A 24,428-nucleotide genomic window follows, 5' to 3' on the forward strand; every position below is an offset into this window, starting at 1 on the left:
TGTGAGGAGGGACCAGGATTATGTAAAATGTGAATATAACACAAACTGGATTTTTCATGTCTTGTCTAATCTCATCTTTGTCACCACCACAAATGACGATCACCTCCGCTTGGAGACACCCTATGATGTGTTTGGCCTGCTGTCTGCATCGCAGGGTTAATGAGAGGTCAGCACATGGCTCACTAAGAGCTGACCCGATTGCCATGTTTTTCTGATGGTGATATCGTCTTTGTTTGAGACATGCACACTAGATGCCACAACTGTGTCAAACCACTGACTACTTGAGAAAAAACAGGGGGAACTCGATGTACCACAACACTGTCAGCACTACGGCAGGTAAAGGCTAACCACTCTACTGCCTATCCTCGGGGCTTTCCAGTTGCCCCAGGGGCTAAAAGAGGGGTTGTGGTGAGGTGGGCAACGGCTGCAGATGGTGCCGCAGATGTCGACAGTTCAAGGAAACTATACAGTTGCATTCCTGCCAGTGTTTACATTAGAGGCATGCCCAAAAAAGCCCCCAAATCAACACCCTAAATCAAGCAAGTTTACCCTGAAATGTAAGGAAGCCTAAAACACTGGGTGCTCGGCAGTCTAACTTCCCTCTCGCCTCTTGTTCCCATTTCAAGGTTCTGGTTTTCACAAGTTATCTTTGATATGCATGTGTGTTTGTAGATTTACAGTAAATTACAATAAACAGCATTTGACATAATGTAGGTCACAGCCGTCACATCACACCAAAGAGAACCAAAAGTGAGAAGTCCTCGTCAAAACAAGCGAGAATTGCAAGGAAATTCAACCACAAACAATGAGAAATGCACTGTCATAAGATGCAGGATGTTGATTGAGACTCTTTTTTTCAACAGAATCTCTTTTATTTTGTCTTTGAACTGCACAGGAAATGGTAATAAGGTTGTTTAGGAAAGTCCCCTTTATTCTAACTAAATACATCTTTCTAGTAACTTAGAATTCACACAAATTGTAAGGTTCATAACTGTTCTGAAGCTCAGGCAAACCTTATTCAAGCACCCCAATAGCACTTCGTTATGGAACCATTTGTCTGCAAGGCTTCAGTTATATGTGACCAGACAAAAGGCCTTACTGCATATGAGAAACGTTTTCATCAAATTTCAGAAAGTTTGTGAAAATGTAAAAAGCTGAAAAATCAGGAGGCGCCATTCAACTTCAGAACACACTCTGGTCAAACAAATTCCGTATTTTAGGTTTCTATGTGTAAAACAAGAGCATTTAAGTTCTATTGCCATCAGAAATAGAATGTCATAATATTCCTCGATTTATAATACTTTGATAATTCAGGGGGCGTCTTCCACCTTTCAGCCCTGTGAGGAACATGACCACACATTAATACAAGCTGTGGCTCTGGAAAGGAAAGAAAAGAAAAACAGGGGAAGAATTACCTGCCAAACATAACGGGGTTGCATTCAAGACCACCACATTAAACAATGTTTCAAAAGCTGACCTGTGATAAAATAGTATTTATTTTTTCATACATATACTTCATTTTTAGAGGATTTCACTGCATGGGGTACTCTAAATATGTCATGAGTGTTTAAAAAACTTAGTAGTGTTTTGACTCAGAGGGGGTTTCAAAATGCTTCACGTTTACATTTTGTAAAAATCAATCGTCTCTCCAAGACAAAAAACTACAAGGCTAAAGGTGGTATTAGAAATTAAGCACCAAACAATTATCTTTCCATTCAGGATTAATGGAAACATTGTGCAACCTGTTCAATGACCATAATGAACATGGCAAAAAAAATATGTAAATCTGATCATTAGACACTAATTACTCAAATGCAATCTGGACTCACGTGTTGTGTTTGCTTTTGTAGAACCATTGATCCCTTAAAGATCATGGTACTGATATTATAAGAAGTCTGTGGTTCCATCCACCAGCATTTATACAATCTGAGAGTCTAGTGATTTGACATAGCATATATTGAGCTATTGTCTGACCATATCTCTATATCATAAAACAAAAAACGAAGCAAAATCTGTATCGTTAAGCTCTGTTATCAGTAATAGACCAGTGTCTCTGTATGTTCTAGCTATATTCTCATGTACAAATATTCATATCAAAAGTTATACAGCACAATTCTCACCATTTTCCTTTACAAGAACTTTGATGAGTGAACATTAAATGATTCACAAGTTTGGATGAAACCAAAAAACAAAATGGTGCCGGCCTCAGTAAATAAAATATAGATATAACAAACACGGAACTAAAATCATCAGGCACAACTTAAATAAAGGCATTTGTGAAATTATCATATCAAATATGGCGCTTATGTCCAGTATCCATAGGCTTAAAACAAAAAAAAAAAAAAAAAAAATGCTTTTATTTACAAACAGCTAAAATCTCTGACAGATTCATGCTTCACTTCACAACCTGAATTTGTCCTTAAAGTGCATGCAATAATAAGCAGTTTTACCAAGTGGGATCTTGAATTGTGATAAGATAAACAGATTGATCAAGCTAATGCCAATTGACCCTACATATCAAATAAAAGAAAGGGTAAGAACTGTTGCCTAGAAAAGTGGCGGACCACAGTATACTGTATGCATAAGCACAATATGGAAGTATGACCAAAAAAAAAAAAAAAAAGAATAAACTCTGACTTTTCCAGTGACCCCATACAGTAATATTCACATTCAGAGCGTAAAATAAAATAGAACAAAATCAAATGAAACCAATAAAAAAAAAAGACAAAGCAGCTTAACACCGCGGGGGAGTCCGCAGCTCACATTCCACAATGTCCCTCCATGTAACACACACATTAAGCATCATACGAACATGATGGGCTTCTACTTAAACATATCAAAGTGCCAATTTTACTAAAATTTCCTGATTTATTCAATTCATACCAAAAGGAGGAAATGGCATGGAGGAAAGAGTCTGTTATTTTTAACACAAGTTTTTGAGTTACACTGACTAGGTTTGATTTTTATTGACATGTTGTTGTAGATTCCTTTTGTTTCACTTTCCCCCCCTTTCACAAATGAAGTTCTCATTGCACGTAACACCTCGATTCAAAGATGCAATATCTAAGAGAGAAGAAAAGCAATAGAGAAAGTTATCCAGCTTTGTCACCGTGGACGTGACAAACTGTCAAGTGGACGCAAAAAAAGGGCACGGATATGTTGTCCTCTAAAGATAAATCCACTTTCATCTGTTGTCTTCTTTGGGGAAGTCCAGAGATTCCAGGCTTCCAAAGCCGAGGCTTCTACTTTCTGTCTCAAACGTGTTAATTTCTCTGTCCTGACGCTCCAACAAGTGCTTGATCTTTTCGGTGCGTTCCTTCTGAAGTGCAGCCAGTTCCTCTTCAATCTGAAATCGAAAAACATGATGGTAGTTATTTCGTTACATGGACTCTAACTTTAACCTCGTTGTTTGCCCTGCTAGAGACGCGGCTCTGTAACTCCAACACTTTCACAGTAAGACGTCCCAGTTATTAGCCAGAGTGACAGAACATTTAGTGTATTGATCTTTCCTAAAGAATTCATCTTACAGTTAGTGGTGGTTTTCCTTTAGGGCCACATTAAAGCTGAAACTACCAGTTAAAGTGTCAATCAGCATGAAATTATTCTGCAACTATTATTAGCTAGACATTACCTAGTCAAGCCTCTCAAATGTGAGGATTTTCTTTGTGTTCAGTATGTGATAATGAACTGAAACTTGTTTGTGGTTGGGTCTTACTGTACAGTATACTTGCTAATGCTCCCTACTGGATGAACCCTTTTCGTTTTGTACACACTTTCCTCTACGATCACTGTTGGACCATTTGTTTTAACTTTCTACGAGTGTAACATGCTGATGCTAAGCAGGTTTAATGATTACCTTGTTCAACATCTTAATTTATCTTAACATGCTAACTTTTGCTAATTAGCCCAATGTACAGTTGAGGCACAAGTTAAAGTTAAGTTACAGTTGAAGAAGTAAAATGTTTGACCTGATGATGACCCCCTTATCCTGAGGAAGACATGTATATATTGTGAAGCAAATTTCATCACAATCCATCCAATAGCTGATTCATTTTGCAGTCTGGACCAAAGTGGTGGACCAACCGATCAACACTGCCATCTCGAGGCCCCGATCACCGGCATGGCTAAGAATATTTGAACAAAACACTTGATTTTCCTATCTTACAGCAGCGATGGGTTCTGTGGGACTCCATAACAAAGAAGAAGTAAAGCCAACGTAAACAAAGCAGATAACACAAATTCTAATTCTAAATTCTAAAAGGCCTGCAACCTTTTAAACGACCCCATGGCTTGTCCTCGAGCACCACCCCATGTGCAAAGTTTTTACAACAAAAAATGTATTTCAAACAATTTACTTTAGCTGCATTGCAGCCGTTTTTACTTACTCGACTGTTGACCTGAGGAAAGCTGCAGAGCTCTAGTCACCTGCCGCTTCTATTCACCTGCCAGCAATGAGCTTCACCAGTAGGACAAAGTGACACATCACCCCCAACTGTGCAATCCCAACCAACCATAAGGAGTTGGAGGGGGAAACCCCCCACTTCCTTCCCAGCTGCAAACCTGCATATCCAGGTAACTGAACCACTCAACACATTTGTGTTTGTGGTCACTATCAGTGCACCCATTTGTAAAAGATTCCCAACAAAGCTGCAGCTCTCAACAGGTGTCTCTCTCTGGACATTTATCTACCTAGGGGTCATTTCTTCATACAGAATGGTGTCATGCTCTATTAATTCAGAGTATTTTAAAAAGGCTTCGATCTGAAACCTACCTTCTGTTCAAGGTGCGCTCTGCGTATGGAGACCTTCTGCTCAAGTTTCTGCTGCTCTCGCTCGTGTTGGGTCTCCATCTGTGACTTGGTTTTTCTCTGGTAGGCGTCCAGGAGCTCCATCTCTTGCTTCAGCTGCTGCTTCAGGGCCTGGCACTCCATTTCCTGCTCTGCGTCTAATCTCATCTACAGACCCAGCGAGACAGAGGTAGTTACAAACACATTAACAACAAGCATAGGTTGGGCCTCGTTTGTCAAACCACAGGCCAAATATGTTGGGGCTCTAAAAATTCAAATATGCGCGATGAGGTTGCAAATAGCCGATGCACATAGTTGTGACCGTTATTAGTCTGAAGTGAAGAGCAACATGTCTTCTACAAATAAATATACAACATACAAAGGATGAATGAGGCCCACTTCTGCTATTCATGACAAGATGCCTCAGGATCCTCGTACCGCTTGTGAGGCCATCATCTCGTTGATGCTGTGCTCGTACTGCTCAGCCAGTATGGCCAGCTTGCGTGTCTGCTCCTCTTTTAGGCTCCTCAGGATAATCTTATGGTCGCCTTTGGGAGAGACCTCCAGCTGATGGTTCCTTAGAGCTTTGTACTGCTTGTTCTGCACCTTGCAGGTATCCTGGAACTGTTTCTTGATCTGCATCTCCAGCATCTCCAGAAGGTTGAAAGAGAAAGACAAACAAAAAGGCATAAAAGCACAGGTAAGTGTTGTTACTGGTTCATTTTGACTTTAACGTTGAGGCAAAAAATAAATTCTACTTGACGATAAAAAAATTAAACAGTTGGTTATATGACTCTCTTGCAATATCTCTCTTAATTTGACTCACAACCAAACAACTTGCATGCATTTCATTTCACCTGCCAATGTCACGTTAATCATTTTTAATTGGAAAAAAATGAAGTCAACGGATTTATTTATTTCTTGCAGTGACATTGAACATTTTAGTTTGAATACAGAAAGTGAGCTTTCACTGCTCAACACTGTAGCTAAAACAAAAACAAAAAAATAGACTACGGTGGGAGAGAAGATTTTAATTTGTGAAAGATGTTTTTGGAAGAAGCAGTTGTCATGGCAACATTCTAATGGGTTTTTTCCGACATATTTGCGATGAATACAAGGTACATTTTAGACAAATCAAAAGTAAGAGGTGGAGAACAGCAGAGGGGACAGATGTACAGTACCTGCAGAGCTTTCATATCAAACCCACGATGCAATCTTCCTGTCGAAACATGTCTCGTCCCTTTTGTAAACAAACTTTTAAAACCTCACGAAGTTTTCTGGGTGTCAACTCACGAAATAACCACATAGTTGGAAAGAGAAAGTCCCAGGCACCTTGAGGTTTCTGGGCTGCTGCCGCTGCTCCAGAGTGTGTTTCCTGTGTAGTTCTCTTTGCCGCCGGCCGTTGTACTCCTCCTGGTTTTCCAGCTCTGTCTGGTGCTGCAGCCGCATGAGTTCAATGCGCAGCTTCTGCAGCATCTGCAGCTGCCTGAGCTCCATGTCCTGGGTGGACTCGTCCTGCCGGATCATCAAGGCATGTTCCATCTCCTTCTGGGTCCTCTTCTTGTTCAGCTCCTGGGACAACAAGTTTGATGTAATGTCATTTTTTAATGACAACATGCGCAAATTCAACTTTAGGTCCTCTTCTTTTAGCTGATACTTCATTTCATAGAGATAGTGTCTTCTTTGATACAACTTAAAATAAGTAACGATTTCCCAAAGAAGTTGTCACTGGACAGTTTGAAGCGTTAGAAAATACAATTTCTAAGGTCAAAACTGAAAAGCCATTTTGATCTGCATATTGTGGGTTGCTCTGATGTTCACCGCATTGTTAGCACCCTTTCCTACTGTGGAAATGTAGTTTTGCAAAATAATCCCAAATCGTTGTTGGTTTCAGGTTCCCAATGTGAGGATTTGCTTTTTTTTCTGTTTCATGTCATAAAAAATGTAAATTGAATATCACTGGATGTTTGGAAAGTTAGTCAAAGTAGTTTGAAGAAATCACTTATGGTGCATAAGTAATCAAACAATAATCAACAAATGATTCATAATGAAAACAATTAGCTGTAGCCTTATCCTGGGTATTTTAATCAATGACACCTCATCCATAAAGAAACCCCTTTTTCTGTCACCGACAGAGATTATTTCACAAAATGTCCAAACATCTTCTGAAAACACCAATAGTCCTATCCTAAATCGTGGTATTTCATCTTGAGCTTGTCTGCACAGTCTGATCACAGTTTGTTATGTGATGCCAGTAGAGCACATTACCTCTCTCAGTTGCTCCTGTTCAAACTCGTGCTTCCTGACCAGACTCCGGCGTTTGAGGGCCCTGCAGCTCCGGTCGTAGACCAGCCTCTGCTGGGCCAACAGATGAGCTTCCTCCTCCGCCTGAGAGCGCTGTATTGTTTCTTTGTGCCTGGACAGACGCTCCTGCTTCTCCTCCTTGGGTGTACCAGGGTCTTCGCTCATCTCCTGTAACACCAATAAACGAAAATGTGTTGCATGTTGAAATGATATAATGTGTGAGACAATAAACTTTGCTTTGTATTTGTTTGTGATATTTACTTCTTTGATCTTGTCTTTGCAAAGCCTGTACTCCTTTTTCTGATTCTCTAAGAAAGTAGTCAGCTCTCTTTTTTGCTGAGCAACAATCTGTTGCTGGATCCTCCTCTCTTCAGCTGCAACTGACTTCATCTGTGAACAGACATTCAAGTATTTAAATTAACACCCTTTAATGATCTCTTAACTGTCAGAAATGCCTTTACAGACACACATTCGTTAGTGCTTGCTGTTAAGGCTTTACCTCTTTGTCTGTTTGAGCAGAGTGGCGTTTGGCCAGTCTTTCCAGCTCAATGTAAGTGTTGTTCGCATGTGTCTCTAATTCCTTCTGCAACCGGAGCCTATGCTCATCCATCTCGGCCTTTAGCCTGTTCTCCAGGGCGATCAGCTGCTTCTGGTGCTGCCGCCGCATGCGCTTATACCCAGACATCTGCTCCCGCAGCTCAAAGTCCTGCTCATGCTCCTGGATCTACCTGATGACCTAGACAGAGGAACACAGGAAGCAGGAAGTAAAAGAAACAGAGAGAAGAAAGAGAAGAAACTGCCGTGGTGAAATCAGGCGGAATAAAGGAAGACAGACAGCTGGTAAGTCAGAGGCCATGGCCTACAAACAGACCACAGTGTAGTGCAAAACAACAATTCTGCAAACTGGAAAGTAAACAGTTTGCAGATTACTACACATCCACGATAACCCAAGAAGTTAGCAAGGGTTAATACAGACATCTGACAATCCTTTAGGGTTGACAGTATCAATGTCTTTCAGCATCAGTGTCACACAAAAGAGCTGAAGTTCATCAATATACAGAAGCTCTGCTGTTTAATCCCATTCATACTCTTGATTAGAGTCAACTCTTAACACTAGAAAGCAACATGAATGAAACCACCAATCATCGAAGCTCCAAACGTAACATTTATAACATATAAAACCACCGTTAGGCTCATTCTGTAAAATGACTATTTGAGACAGGTATGAGAGAAGATGTTTAAATGCACCAATCTGACAAAAACTCAATCTCTCTGGTAATAGGCATCGGGGCAGAGATTTAAATGGAATACATATAAATGCAATGCACACACATAAAAGCAGAGGCAGAGAGGGAAGCTGAGGATGGAAAATATGACATCCATTAACAGGATCTGGTTGCCATGACTACAGATGTACAGCTGAGAACACAGACCCCCACCCCCCCCCCCCTCTCCTCACCTCCCGCCGCCAGCACGCATACACGCACACATACACTAACACACGCGCGAGCACCAGCGGGTTTTTTTTTTTCATGCAAACGGAGAGGGAGAGAGAGTGAGAGAGGGAGAGAGGGAGAGGGAGAGAGAGAGAGGGAGCTGCGTACCAAAGATGCTGATTTGATGGTGGCAATGTGTTCACAGATCTTGCAGTCGAGAGACCGGCTCTTGTGAGAAGTAGGCCGCAGCTCTGGCCTGGTGTCCCTGTGCACAGCCTCATCCCTCACGCAAGCATGGTCCTGCAGGGGGGGAGGAAAAGGAGGAGATAGTGGGGCTGGGTGCTTCCCAGGCCCTCCGCACTCGCTGTTTCTGCTAGAGCTGCGATTATTGCCGAATCTCCCTGAATGCAGCACACATCCAGCTTTAAATGCATCCTTCCCCTGCTTGTTCCCCCGCTACTGTCTGCAAGTTCTTCCTACGAGAGAAAAGGGCATTGCTAAACAATTGCAGGCACCACCGAGAAGGCAGCTACTGGATGTAGTCGGGTTTTTTTTTTTTTTCTGGCGTCCCCCTCTCCTCAAAGAGAAGGAACCAAATGGCTCCGGTGGATAAGGTTGAATTATGCAATGCCTACCATTGACACTCGGAGAAAGATAGCACAGGGATGTATTTTACTGCCACTCGTCTTTTCCGTTTCAAAATGCAAGAAATGTTTGGGAGGAAAAATACTTTTCCTGTGTTCCAATGATCGCATGTGGTACCATATTTAAAAAGATTGGAGTCAGATAAGGCACATCCAAACATGGTTTTCCCTCGAATATGTCGCTTGATGATCCGTTTGTATTCCACTCGAATTTCTGTCCTACATTTACAGCGCACTTGGTCATGGTAGGTGGTTCTGGTGCCTTCTATTCATCTCTTTCCTCTGTCCCTCTTCTACACTCCCCCTTCCTTTAAAGAGACACCGCAATACTACAGCCAAGCAGCCTAAAGTTAATTCACAGCAGGCTCTATCACAAGATATATTTTTAGAAATAAAAACCAATATGATAAGACAAATGTTCACTTATATAGATAGCTTAAATGTAATTCAGTATTTGTTATTTTTTTAAATAGCATCCATAAGATATTATTATTATTGTACATTTTCAGAAAATCCACTCCTTTTTGAAATCCTTCAGTACTATAATATTTAAATATTTAAAATAGAAAAGCTTCATGATACCAACCTGTGAATGGCTCTTTGCATGGGTGAAATACACTCACAAAAGAATACAAATTAGCCTTCTTTATGATACATTTTTTTCAACGCTCCTCTTCTTTTCATCAGTGAGACCCATATTTTCATTTATGAACATTACTTGTATTTTTGGTGAACTAATGACGCAAAGAACCTAATATATTTTATAATTGCCACTCGTATTATTTCTGTCGTTACTTTGTGTGGCCGCTCGAGGGCGACAGAGACAAACATTTAGGTGTTGTGTCTCTCTCCATGGTAATGAATATACTTCGCTAAATCACAAGTGTCGCCATCACTGCTGCCAGACTAGCACTACTTCTAGCACTAGAACTATGCACGACTAGCACTATGACCGCAAACACAAAGTACACCGTAGCACACATGCAGTACTCCCAGTTACCACCTGCAATACTTAGCAATCACGTGCAACCCTAACCCTGCAGAACACCTTCGCAACCAGCTAGTGACAGGGTTAGGGTTAGGGTATACTGTAGCAACTTATCCAAACACAGCGAACAGATCTAGCAGCACTCTAGACGCCATACCAAGCAACCACCTAAAGTATAGCAAGACCTCGATAAAATCTTGATCAGAACAATTTTCCTCAGGCGGAAGGTATATGCTTACATTTTCTTGAGAAATGTTTGCTAGTTTGTGCCGCTGTGGGTCTATGTTCCATGTGAATGTGTGAGCAGGAACAAGGGTTCCTCCTGGATGAATGTTTGTGCTGAATGATATTCAAGCATTAGATTACATATTTTACACACTTTCACTTAACGGCATAGTATGCAGGAAGTTCCGCTTATTGTTTGTAAACACAATATTCAATGTTGGCATTAACCTATGCATACATCTTATCAAAGATCAACGGGTGTTATGCACACATTAAAACTGACCGTACTGTACATTTTACTGATCCCCTGATCCACTTTCAGTTTAAACAAAAACAAAACAACGAAAAACCTTTGACTTATTTTTGGCTTTGGTCCTGACAGTGGTGGTCCTGCATGCTTTTTTCCCTGTTAATAACTGTGAGGTTGACGATGGATGGATGAAGGATCACAGGTTCTATGAACATCGGTGATGGGGCTGCAGCAGAGGGGGACTCAATGGGTTGCACTCTAATGGATGTGTAAATGCATGTTAAGAGTCTGTTGGCCAAAACTAACCTAATTGTCTGGGACAATTTCAAGATCTGTTAAGCTCCTCTGTATCTAAACTGACACATTATCAATTTAGGTACATTTTCCACTGTGTGGGCAGGAATGAAAGAAGGAAAAATAACTTTTGATTTGCAAAAACTTTAATCCCAAATCAATTTGAAGTGATTGTTTTCCCACCCTGCTGGCTTCAATCTGGATCAAGAAAAACTCAAAGCAAGAGCAGAGACATTTCACCACTGCATGCTTGAATTTCTCAAAAAGGATAGGTTCAGATGTAATTACTGTGAACAATGTATTTGGTAACACCACATCCTTCACTGTATACTCAAATTCCATTGAACCACTGCTTGTCACATCATCAAATTGCTGTTAAGTGATTCCTTCAGTATTTCCATATCAGCCAACCACTGGCTGAATCATCAACAAACCACACTAAAAGAGCGATCACAATTTTAAACAAAATCCCCCATTTTTTTCAATGGACCTGTCTCAGTATTTCCAACATTACAATAATCCATGTGTTGACATTCTGGTCAAATATAGTAACCCCTGATACGTCAACATGTAATACCTGGATCAAGCAGTAGATGTCACTGTTTACTTTTGAGTGGCCATCATCAGATCAGCCGAGCCCCTGACTTCTACTCTTGAACATTTTAGCCTCTAATGCCCTTTAATGTTACATGAATGTGTCATTTCTCAGTTATAAAACACCTTCATTTCATCCAGCTCCAGGCTGCTGTGCATTTGTTTTAAAGTTTGCCATCACGTGGCTTGTAGAAGACCACAATTGACTACAGTGAATTCAAAATGCATTAATTTGGTGGAATAAACTTACAACAGCTCATTTGTAGGATCTAGATATTCTTTGGGAGAAACTTGATGAAGCTCTACCTTAATAAATCAAATCAACTGAAATACTAAAGTATACACTTCAGTGCCCTCTTGTGGACCATTTGATAATAATGTTATGGAAAGCCATCAGAAATAGAGCAATGGATGAATAATCAATACAGGTTTGTATAAATCCTATAATCTGCTAATAAATGCATCACTCATAAAGAACACTAAAGGATACAATTAAAATGTTTTATTTATATGGCAGAAGCTGTTTAATACATTTTTGGCAGATATATTCGGACAGCTTTATTAGGCTGGTTAATCAATACATCAATGTACAACTTTCAGGACAAGCACACAAAATGAATCTATGTTACAGCTTTTTACAATGTTTCTTTTCTTCGCAAGCAAAATAAAATCAAACCAAATCAATTATTAATTATCTTGCCATGTTACACAGAAGCACAACGTGACCTTTTTGTTATAAAGTAAATAAGCTGTTTGGATATAAATAGTTAATTTTCCTATAGCTGCTAGCTTGTATTTTGTCATATAATTCAGATATTATAAGAGCATGAAAACATGATGGTATGTTGTTAGGACTACACGGTCATGCTAATCCATTTATAAGCAATGACAAACGAAAATAATTCCTTATTTTCAGAGTTGATTCTGTATTATATTGATGAGTTTGCATTTAATTGTGAAACCAAACGTAATGATATTGTACCGTTGACATTGCAATATCAGTGGTTTATAGCAGGAAAACACTACGACAGACTAGTTCTGCCTTTTTTCATGCCAGTGCTGCAAAAGTTGCTATACGCAACCTGGGCAACATCCGATTGTCGTTTCAAATTCTTGCTTACTGGTTTCACTTTTCACCGTCCTGCGTCTGTTTGATCTGAACTGGTATCACAACCTCATTGGGTGGGTTGCTGATGGATGTCCCTGGAGCGGGGGCCTCTACGGACAGAACTCCATCACCGGACAGCGAAGAGCTGATGTGTTGCGAGTCCACTCCCTTTGGCAGCCTTGAAGAGAAGAGGAGTTTTGTTTATGTTGACCTCTTGCCTTATATATGTGTCATCATACAATAAACACAGTTATCACATTGAACCACAGGAAGATCATTTTTTTCAAAATTCCTCACATTCTCAGTGACAACTTACTTGTATTTCCGGGTGAAGCACCTTGAAACAGATCCATGTTCATCCTGCTTTTCTTCATGATTTCCTTGTAATGAAAAAATCATTTTTTTTAAATGTGTCAAGAACAGAATGTTAAAGATCAGGCACTGTATACTTTTTTTTTTGTCACATCTCAAAAATCAGAGAATCATGTGCAGTGTACCTGATATTTGCAAATAACCCTCCTTGGTTGTGATTGTAATTTCCTCAGGCGAGAAGTGATTGACGTCCAGGTTGATCTTCCAGCTGTCCTGCCCTGTTTGGACCTCTGACACTCCACTTGCTAGTTCTCTCGGGCCCTTTTGGTTCAACGCCGCATGGTGCTGGCCACTGAATGGAGGCAGAAGGGGAGTTTGTGCATACCCGGGCCAGGAGAAAGATGCTAGTCTCTTCTTGGACCAGTCAATCCAGTCCAGATCACCAGGGTCCAGGAAAGGAGGAAGGCCAAAGTCCTGCGTGAAGATTCGACTCGGCTGCGTCCAGTTTGGGAAAGGATCCCAGCTCACATCTCGGCGGAAAATGGGACGGGATAATATTTTATTTTGTTCCTCCATATCTTAGGAAATAAGGTCCGAATGAAGGGAAAGGATGTTGAAACTGCAAAAGCCTGAAGCTCCACCCTAACAAACAAGTCTAGATTGATGACCTGAGCACTCAACAATGGGCAGCTGTATTTCTGTTCTCAACAGAAAGTGAGCTAGAGGTCTGAGAAAAAGACTGCGTTGGCATCTGTACTGCTCTACTCACACACATATATACCCAGCGGAGTCATTCTAACACTTGTCCAGCATCAAGTGTGATCTAAGGGACGAGAATGACTCGGTATGTCATGAGCTAGTGTGTTACTCCTCTGTTGCCCCGGGACCTGGAGAGGATAATGCTTAACTATTCTTTATTTATATCTCTGGAGTGTCTGTGGCAAGTTGTTGGCGAATGACTCTGAAAGCAGCAAGCAGACAGTTTATTCAGCAGTGGCCTCTGCAGTCTTGTCACATACTGGTGCTCTTTGTCCATATAACTCACAGCCTAGTGTTATGTGAGGGTACAGCACGTACGAGCAGAGTCACACGGTAAACAACAGGGTAACTTCCAGCTTCTCAACACAAGATTTAAGAAAAACAACTCAAGCCGGAATAAACAAAATCATGTGATGACTATGTAAGGAAAATTAGAACTATAAAGGGTGTGTTTACATTCAGGACAAAGTGATGGGCACTGACGCAGTCGAGTGGTGGTGAGGAATTTTGCATCTAGAGCTACGTCTTCATGGGTGTCATGTTGTATAAATAATTAACTGAGCTTCAGAGGACTAAATCAAGCCATTTGCCATCAGAGAGGAATGGTATTTATTAATGAGGCAATATCTGTTGCCTTTCCATCTGCACTCACCCAAAGCATCAGTCCAAAGTATTAACTATATATCAGGGGGCAGAGCTTCCACAAAGTCGAGCATGTCGTCTGCAGACCGAGCCTCGTTGACTATAGTTCACTTTTGTTGGATATAGCCTGCTAGCTACATGGATGCTGGAGAACATTACAACCAAAATTTCCTTACATTTTAGCTTTCTCACACTGCATTCTACTAAAGGTTTGTGATTACTATTTAGTAGTTCATTGCAATATTTTTTGCGGTATTTGCCATGTTTTAGACTGAGTAAATAAGACAATATACCTTACATTTCCAGAGCTAAAGCAGCGTAAGGTAATCACAGAGGCTGATGGATAATGGGTTCTCATTCCCAGAAGTTATTCCACATTTCTTGAAGTAAAGGTATACTGTAGAAAAGTTTGGTGACCGCCATTTATTATGAGACAATACATGCATACTCGTGCATTCATGAATATTTGATGACAGAACACAAATATAAGTACGCAGTGCAGAGTTCATTTAGTCTCATAGTTTGTCTGTTAGCCTAAATATACAGGTGATCTGAAGAGCTGACCAAGGACGTCCTTCAGTAGCCCAAACACTTTAACTACAATGTTTAGACGGTAGCAGGTTGCATCATTAATGGTTCACCAATCAATTATCGTTAGCTTATTGAACAGACTAACTGTAAGTTATTGGTTTCGGCCCATCATTCATAAATAGATCGTCCAACTTGATGACTGAGTCTGAAGCAAATGATCTTACGAGCTTTTATTCATAAAATGTGTTTCCACTTAACAATAAACCTGTAGTTTTATAGCCCAGAATGCTTTGCGTTTATGGTTGATGTGGTCAAAAGTGCAACACGTGTTAAAATGTCAGCCTATAGGTATCAGTGCAATAATACCTTTCTGCTGTGGGAGAAGCAGTGTGTAAAAGATGTAGTGTGTAGTTGCTCTTTAACCGTGAAGTGACCTTTGCTCAACCTCATAATATATTTTAATCTGGAACATGACTGTGGTTTTACAAGGATAGGCTATATCTCTTTTGAGGTATGTGTCTGTATCCGATGGAAGCATGTATTTATGCATGCATTCACTTCTAACATTCTTCAGTGGATGAACAGTTGTGGTTAGAAGCTCTTCTGGAGAAAAAAAAAACACACAAATAAAAACAGTGAAGACGCAGGAAACTACAATATGAAGCCTCTGTCACACTTTTTCCATATCAAGTGTTGTGAGGATAATGACTTTTAGAAATGTTATGTTGTAGATTAATGATACATCAACTGAAGATACTGTACCTTCTCTGTTTCCTGGAGTGGAGTACGAGTGTTGTTATAATTACAATCAGTGCTACCGCTCCAATCACTGAACCGGCCACAATTCCTGCGAGATTACCTAAAAGATGACAAAGATGTTGTTGTTTTTAACCAGAGGCTCAAGCACAATCAGTATTAACATAGTTTGTGTGATTTTCTTTTTTTTTTCAAACTAGAACTGCATTGATTCAGACAGGAAGAGAGAGTAGATGCAGCAAAGCTCCCAACCAACCAGACTTTTTCATTGCTCTGTTTACACTTAAAGGTTCATGTTTGTGTATTAACTAGGATTTGTTTTTCTTGTCCGATTTAGTGGCACACATTGGATAACTCATGTACTTCTGTCTCTTATAGAAAGTATATTTTGTTGTTGTTGTTGCTGCTGAATATACTGAACATTTCTTATGATTGAATGAACAGACTTTATTGATTTTTAACCTATATTTAGCCTTTGATTGCATGTATTTGTTTCAATCGAGAGGAACCAGGCAGGGCGAAAGTTCATCCTTGTAATTTGTGATTATGTTACAATCTACTCCCCAGCTATATGCAGGTATCTTAAACTATGTTTGTCATTTATAGTCACACTAGAGGCCTGGTTCTAGGTATGGAAATGTCTGTTGCTCGGTCGGTTCACCACTTTGGTCCAGACTGATCTACTGGACGGATTGCTGATGGTGGGTATAATCAGTCACTTGAGAGTTGCAGACGTTTGTTTTCTGGAATCCACAAGAAGTAGCGGAAAAGGCCCCTCAAACAGGTCAATGATAATACACAGAAAAAAGGAAGAGTGCCATCAAATGGAAAAAAATACATCCAACAGCTTTCCTCCGTTTTTCTGTGAAGCTGTATGTTTCTCGTATAGGACTGGGATAAATGGCCAGCTCAATATGTCATCATGTGTTTGTCAAAAAGTGATGTTCACACAGGGTCCACTGCCCACAGAAGGAAGCATTGTTAAATTCTTTGTAGCTCTAATTTGATGCGTGCATTATTATTAGAGTGAGTCAATGGTGAGAAGTTATTCTCATTCATAAATATGTGTGTAAAAAGGTCATGAGAAAGATTTAATATTTTGCTGATTTGATGGATCAAATGATGCAAACAAGGACACACACACACACACACACACACACACACACATGTGCATGCTAAAATACAGACACTCACACATTTGCCACTGTTGATTTGTGAAGATCAGAATCATCGGACAGGCCTGATTTCTTTATTTATTCATACTGGGAACCACGCAGTTTGTGTCTTCTCCAGACCACCGGCCGTTCTCCTGGCATATTCGCTCTGCAGATCCTTGGAGAGTGTAGCCGTCATCGCAGGAAAGCTGCACCTTAGCGCCCTGTAAATATGTGGTCCCTTCCTTCTTCCCATTATTAGGTGGTGAAAGCCATCCACAGGATATCACTGCACAGTGTAACAATACCTAACATAAGTAAATGTACATAATGATGATTATTTTCATCATGTGTTTTTATACTCTCACCTTGCTTTAGATCCTCCACAAGAGAAATGTGACTCTGGAAAGACACTTTGGTCGCATTTCCCATTCTTGGACTACGACCTACCAGGATATCATACCTACAGGACAGAGGTACTGATCAGAACATGAGTTGCTTTAAATAAGAAAATGATTTCTGTGAAATGGCAATGACTAACATTTACATATAGTTGAAAAAAAATCATCAGAAGTCGAGATGTCATTACTTTTAGGCCCCGTATTGGTCAAAGTCTAAAAAGAAAGCTCCCTTAAGAGCCACAGAAGACATTATGTAATTATTTTCCCAAGCTGAGTGGTCCTCATGATGAGTAAACTAAACTTCATGTGTAAAATTGGCGGAGTGGCCCTTTAAGAGAACTAGCTTAATACTTATGTGTTTTCTAAAAACACAAGCATTAAATTAATTAACTATTATAATGAGTAAAAGTAGATACAAGTTTTCTTCTCATACCTACAGTACTGAGCGCCCTCTCCAGTGCATATCTCATGTGTCTGATTGGCTAATGGATCATCTGGACTCTCGGGGACAGAAAACACTGGAACAAATGTATCGTTATGTCTGGGAGCATAATAATAGGTGTTCAAAAGATGTTCTGAATCATATGTGAACAAGGCAGACTGGTTGGAGATGGCCCCTGTAAGACAAAAAGAAAGAAAAAAAGAATTTAAATTTAAGTGAAACCTTTGCAACATTATCTGCTGATGTTGCATAAAATGAGAGGGGTTTCCTGGAACGCAAATGCCTGATCAATGCACGAAAACACAACAAGAGAAATGTGTTTTCCCAACATGAAAGAGTAACATGAAGGGGTACATGACCCAAAACAGGAAGCAGTGTGACATAGAAATGGTTTGGCGAAAGGATTAACTTTAACTTTGGTGACCTGTGTTTAATTCTTCCTTTCTATTATCCAAAATAATGTACACTGGTTTTGTTGTATATATAACATATACAGCTCATACATAAAATAAAGTTCACAACAGTGATAAACACCAACTGAATTTTGAACGGCACAACCTAGTCTGCGTTGTGAATCATTTCTTACAGCTTGCCCCGAAGCTGAACACCTCCTCTGGATTGGTGAGGTTGCTCACAAGGTCTCCGTTGATGAGAACAAGGTCGTCTTTGGCGTCACCGTTCATCTTTCCGAGCAGTCCGAGAGTGGAGTCTTTGAACTCCTCCGGCAGGAGCACGGTGGCGGTCATGGTTCCCTCTCTCAGTCGCACTTCCACCCCGGCTCCGCTTGGGAACATCACGGTCACGTTTGTAGAGGAAGGAGAAAACACAAACACACCTAGAGGGGAGAATAAAGTTCAGTTATTGTAGTTTCAACAAGATTACATCAACCATGTATTGACAATAAGCTATGTGGGTCCTAGTAAGACACCTCTTTTCTTTGGCAAAGTTGGAAGAGTTTTTGGTGATTTCACGTCTCTGCATGTGTAAGCAGCATTTTACTGTTGTAGTTGGTCAAGTTGAAGGTAATTCTTTAGTCTTTTTTTTTAACCATTGTGTCACAAATTTAAAGACCGTGTCCAAATTCCTACTTCCTGTCAAATAAAATAAACAAATGGAATACATTTTATTACATTTCATTACAAAGCAGAAAGGCGAATCAGTGTCTCACCATGCAGGTCCATCCAGTGCTGCTCAGAGAAGGAGAGGGTTTTTTGATTCTGCAGTACTTCGAGGCCATTGTGACCGCTGACCAGCCGCACCTCGATAATATCAGAGGGTGTTTCTCTCATGGCTACAGCCGTCAACATAGTAGCTTTTATGGTGGCTGGTTAGAGACAACAAGGATTGTTGGAATAGTTCATGTGTTTAGTGGTAGCATTTACCGATCATTGTTGAGAGAGATAGAAAGGTTCAAAAGCTCAGTGCCTTCACTTACTCACCATTCACCGGCTCTGCCCTGCCTTGGATTGTCAGCCGTTTCTTTGTCGAGGTCATCAAAGTGTATTCCCCGTTGCCATTGAAGGAGTAGCTGACACCATCAAAAGTTATGAAGTGGGGATCTCCAAACACCAAAGCTGTCATTACAGACAAAAAATAACTTCACATTCTAACAGTAATAACATAAAAAACACATAAACCGTAATACCGTGCCTAACGATTCCCTCACCTGAGCTGGGTGGCTGGTAACGCCTGCAGTCACTGGAGGGCCGGTGTTTGAAGTAGTAGTGGCAGTTGTCAGACCACAGGCAGCAGTAGTAGAAGCTGAGGACGTCATAGACCCAGTGGGACTGTCCGGGAACTCGAGGGGGGTTCTGAAATGGGGGTGAGCCCCAGTCGTGTGCTCGGTCGGGGGTACTACCCCCGATCGAGTCCCATGTCAGCACCTGAGCGCCAGTGCTGTCATAGCAGCACTGCTGTCCCGCTGCATATGTAGGACTGTTGATACATATCCAAAAACATCGTCAATTGAAAGAGTGAACTCTGCTGCAACTAAATCATGATACCAATTTATACAAGAGTCTACAGCTACACGAGAGGCCACAGTGGGAATGATAATTTGAGCTCACAATGAGAACGCTAGCAGGCTGATGTTAAGCAAGTGTAATGCTTTCCATCTTAAGTGTTGGCATGCTAACATGCTAACATTTGCTACTTAGCATTAGTTTTACAGGTATCGAAGTATTGGACAACATGAGATTTACAACACAGATTTGTACCAAATTTCATAGCAATTCATCAAATAGTTTTTTGATATTTTTGATATTTCAGCCTGGTGAGGTGGTGGACTGACCTACTGACAGACCAACATTACCGTGGCATGAGTGCATACTAATTAGTTTTTAAGTACCAGTGGCTAGAATATTATTTATTAGTGCTTTAGTAATTTAGTAGTATTCATATGGATTACATTAGAGCAGCTGCTCTAGTTGTTTTTATACTAAATGCCTTGCAGTATAGTTAGTAGTTACATTGAAATTATAATTAGCAGTGTACCTTATAGTATTCCATTACAAAATACATCGCAATAGTTATCCACTTACTTTCAGAGTCGCTTTGATATAATTTAAATATAAATGTAGATTAATAGACTGGTCTCAACAAGAGCTCCATTCGTCAGTAGCCTACACAGAGTGTCCGACAGTTTTACTCTTCCAGCTGCTATAATTCAAGTTGACCGTTCATAAAGAGGACTGATGCAGGTATTTACCACTGCTTACTTTTAGGGTGAGGAATCATGACCATGTCTTTGATGTTGTAGATAAGAGTATAGATAAGAAATAAATAGGCAGCCAAAAGGCTATAAAGTGCAGTATAAGAATGGACATACCAATTCAGACATTTTCTGTTTGCTCTTCTGTGCATGAAACCTTCATTTTACATGATCAACACATTTTTTGCAAAATGCTTACAGTATGTCGTTTCAAGTACCACAGATTCAGCCAGACTGACGGCTAACAGCTGAAAATATTACCATAAATACGACCGAGTACATAAAGTAAAGTTGTGCTATAAAACCTACCCTGCAAATCGTATAAATACGGTGTGTTTCAGAATCATTGCTAATGTTGTGAATGCATTTGTGATATTAGAACATAATGTTGACAGCTGACCGTGAAGGCTAGTCAACAGTTGTGAGTGAGGGACTCACCTGGCTTGTATAGCCCTCACACAGTGAACACATCCAGGGTGGTAGGTGCACACGCTCCCCTTCTCTATATCACAGCCATAGTCAGTCTGAAGAGAGAGATACAGCGTCTGTGCTAACCAGGCAGCCAAATGTGCATTTCACTGTGTTCATGTATGTGCTGCCGTTCAGAGGCATAATGGTCCCCATCAATACGCTCATGTGCAGTTTTATCATCCCATTTGTCACTCGCCTGATATTGAATGACTAATGCGTTGCCTAACCCTAACTCTACATTTTTAAGATAAAAGGCGTAAAATTGATGCTGAAATTAGTTCAGCTTTGCAGATAATGCTTGTGAATGCAACAACTAAGGGAGAGCTCTCATTGACTTTGAACTGATAAGCAGTGAGTATTAGCAAAGGGCTACGGCCACTGACAATCCCCATAAACACATAAAGTAATAACTAAAATCGACCACACAGGAAATTGCTTTACTGTGATGATGTCATTTTCAGTTCATGTGAGACGTATTGCGTGTGTGCGTTATGTTTATCTTTAATTAAATGGCGTACAGATAACCATTGAACCTTTGCTACACTTACGTGAAACCTCCCAGTGTCTGCTCTTGCTTGAGCCAGAGTGCAGGGACAGTCGATGATCTCGCTGAGGAAGTTGGGCAGCTGATTTTCCAGCTGGTCCCATGCTAAACATTTCTCCAGGGCCCAAACTGTCGAGTTCTGCCTGAACCTCTCCTCCAGATGCCAGGCCAGAGCGTGATCCTCAGTCCATGCCGCTTGTACATTCCTAAATGAAACGCATGACAAATATTGTACAGCTGACGACTACAATAATATGTGTTATCGTAGTATTCTATATTATAGGAAGTGTTTGTACATACCGTATGCCATCGGGGTTGGTGCTGGGGCTGATACGTAGAGAGCCAAGCTCCCAACTTGAAAAGCCGCTCTCTGCTGGTTTGGGCAAAAAGCTAAAAGATCCATTGTTGGGCTGATCCTTTGCAAGTGAGTACAGATACTGCCACTCACCCTGCCAGGTGTCTGTATAGGGCTTCCCTACAGAGAAACATACAGAATTCAGCATTTTACGAATGAGTAATCATGTGATCTAACAAGTGTAAATGCGGTGTACGAACAGGCATACTCACCTGTCTCCCTGTATCCCCAGACCTCTATATTGACCCTCACCGCTCTGACCAAAGACGTATTCCACGTCATCTCAAGAAAGCCTCCAACGTCAGGTGTACCGTAGTACTGCCATTTTGTTGCGTTGACCAGAGTTGCCTTAAACTTAGCATCTAACTTGCCAGTATGCACTGTAAAGCAACACATTTGAATCAAGTAAATCATATATTAATGTCGCACTAAATGGAAAACTGTGTGTAATAAAATATATGGAAGAGTTTTGAGGTCTTCCTCAACAGAAAATATGCAGTTATTGTACCTGAGAGCCAGGCTCCAACTCTACTGAATGTAGTGCCATTATCAGAGGAGATGTCCAAGGGAACCCATCCCGTTTCATACAACAGTGGGGAGATGCAATGGCCTCTACTGTTTTCGTCCACATACCCCACAGTGTCGATATTGCCGTTGAACCTATAAAAGAATGATCAGCAGGTTTCTGTATTAAACTTCAACTGTATAATTTTACTGTGATACTTGGGGCGTGAAAGTTCACTCCACGCTTTTTCCATTGCTTTCAATTGCACCTCATAATGTTTTGGATATCTTCGTCAGAATATTGCTCAGAAGACCTGATAAAGACCATGAGTTGCGGTTGAAAGCCCTTGAAAATGCTAAAATTGAAAAGACATTTTTTTCCTCATTGTATTTCTCTTCACGTTAATCAGTCGATCAGTGAAAGGTTTAACCAGAACAGATTTAGCAACACGTAAACGCTTGCATGTAACAGAAAGTCTTACCTGCATAGAATCTCTGAACTATTGGTGAAACTCGCGTCAAGGACAATAAAATCCGTCCCACCGAACATAGACCCGGAATATGGAAAGACTTCCACACAGTACTCTTTATGGTCTGTACAGCAGTTCTTCAGAGACGTGCATGTCGAGTGGCATGAACATGAGTCCAATTTTTCTCCACAACTTCTTTCACACGTCTGTCCTGTTCAAAATAAGGAGAAAGTATTTTAAGTGTGGAGTCTGGAGTGTCTCCACCGGTTTGAAATTGGTAAAAGCAGTTCATGTTTATAGGTTGGTATCTTTCCAACTGTCGGAGACAAAATACAATATATGTAGCGGTTTGGAAGTGTGTGTGTTTTTACCTGATATCCTGCAGATACATGAAACCAGAAGGAAAAATATTACTGCTGTGAATCTTTCCATCATGACCGAGGTTCCTGCTGCTGCTTCAATTTGGTTGTGTCGGTTTAAATACTCAGCAGTTTCGTTAAACCTTGGCCTATTTCATCACAGGCATTTCCAAAGATATGTTGAATCATTAACCAGCGGTCATTATGATAACAAATCTGACCGTATCCTTACATGACCACTGTTGTGGCAATTTATCATACGTTGTTCTTTTTAGATGTAACTTGTATCGCTTAACCCTGAACATATGCAGACGTTGCAAACGCATCACTCATCAAACCCAGATAACAAATGTATCTTATGTCTACAGGGTCATCCTGACCTCACGAACTAACCCTCTTCTTTAAAAACAGCAGCACCTTCCAAGGCCTGGGGCCCTGGCCCATCAGGTTCATTAGGTTTATTTCTCACAGGGCAATTAAGAGGATTAATTTCCACTACAACTACCTTTGATGCCTAACTTTGAGTATGTTGAACTGTAGTTCAAATTTGAGAATATGCACTCTCCGAATTTAAATGCAATCTTTGCATTTCTATCCCACATCAGCATTTTCCTTTTTATTTTCATGTTGGTATTTGTGTTGTCCAGCAGAATGTGCTGCAGATTAAGCTACTTCACAATCCAATGCTGCCATCACTGAGACAAAATGAATCATTTAGAAGACAAAAACAAGTTACACTTTTATGCCTCACATTCGTATTTGTTTCCTGGACACCAATTTTGCATCACTAAAGGTAGATGGAAAATTAATTATGAACAGAACATAAGCACGACAAGTTTGCTGACAACAGTCCCAGAGGGGACCTGTAGGCCAGCAGGGGGAGCTGCAACCTCAAAAATCATCTAAGCAAAATATACTTATGTATAGATTATCAAGCATTCATTTAAAATGTGCTGATGTATTTTGTTCTGTAATTAAGTAATTTACCCCCAAGAAATACTTTTTTCACGTGCAGTGTCTGTGGTTTAACATGTTTTTAATGTAACCGTAAAACATGGGTGAGGTATTAGAAACATTCATGGCTGCACACACACACACATATATATATATTTATATTTATCATGTTATCATCTACACAAGATTTAAGATACATTTAATACAAAAACAGATTAAGCGCTTCTATTCATATGAAGGATGGTTGATTTCCCCGAATCTAATCTGGGATCAGTTTGTTCACTCAGAGATGATTAAACTCCAGACATTAGGAACAAGCTGACCCGATGATGTTCTGGCTAGGCTCTACTACTGGTTTCTTGTCTGCTCTACTGAGATATTGGCAGTGTAATGTTTGCATACATATCAGTGGATAACATTGTCATTAAGATGCAA

The 24,428-nt window shown here is 40.4% G+C and overlaps 3 protein-coding genes across 3 annotated transcripts; all 3 read right to left on the reverse strand.

Moving 5' to 3' along the window:
- Positions 1 to 108: 108 nt before the first annotated feature.
- On the reverse strand, positions 109 to 9,531 carry taok3b (TAO kinase 3b). The gene is made up of 8 exons (XM_076088715.1): positions 8,695 to 9,531; positions 7,590 to 7,826; positions 7,352 to 7,480; positions 7,055 to 7,258; positions 6,119 to 6,358; positions 5,225 to 5,437; positions 4,772 to 4,954; positions 109 to 3,346 (listed from the first exon to the last, which is right to left on the reverse strand). The coding sequence occupies exons 2-8, from the start codon at positions 7,773 to 7,775 to the stop codon at positions 3,185 to 3,187; spliced, it is 1,317 nt and encodes a 438-aa protein (XP_075944830.1). The 5' UTR covers positions 7,776 to 7,826; positions 8,695 to 9,531; the 3' UTR covers positions 109 to 3,184.
- A 3,116-nt stretch (positions 9,532 to 12,647) lies between these two features.
- LOC142962760 (heat shock protein beta-1-like) lies at positions 12,648 to 13,517 on the reverse strand. The gene is made up of 3 exons (XM_076103432.1): positions 13,127 to 13,517; positions 12,946 to 13,009; positions 12,648 to 12,807 (listed from the first exon to the last, which is right to left on the reverse strand). Exons 1-3 carry the CDS (start codon positions 13,515 to 13,517, stop codon positions 12,648 to 12,650), a joined length of 615 nt encoding a protein of 204 aa, XP_075959547.1.
- A 1,916-nt stretch (positions 13,518 to 15,433) lies between these two features.
- On the reverse strand, positions 15,434 to 23,115 carry LOC142948239 (sushi domain-containing protein 2-like). The gene is made up of 16 exons (XM_076090131.1): positions 23,052 to 23,115; positions 22,693 to 22,891; positions 22,215 to 22,366; positions 21,919 to 22,086; positions 21,652 to 21,826; positions 21,356 to 21,557; positions 20,775 to 20,860; positions 19,293 to 19,561; positions 19,066 to 19,200; positions 18,795 to 18,950; positions 18,213 to 18,461; positions 17,618 to 17,801; positions 17,152 to 17,246; positions 16,893 to 17,072; positions 15,636 to 15,732; positions 15,434 to 15,476 (listed from the first exon to the last, which is right to left on the reverse strand). Exons 1-16 carry the CDS (start codon positions 23,113 to 23,115, stop codon positions 15,434 to 15,436), a joined length of 2,454 nt encoding a protein of 817 aa, XP_075946246.1.
- Between the last annotated feature and the right edge of the window lie 1,313 nt (positions 23,116 to 24,428).

This window comes from Anarhichas minor, unplaced genomic scaffold (genome assembly GCF_050575085.1).
Source record: "Anarhichas minor isolate MPS153535 unplaced genomic scaffold, ASM5057508v1 ptg000002l, whole genome shotgun sequence".
Lineage (NCBI taxonomy): Eukaryota > Metazoa > Chordata > Actinopteri > Perciformes > Anarhichadidae > Anarhichas > Anarhichas minor.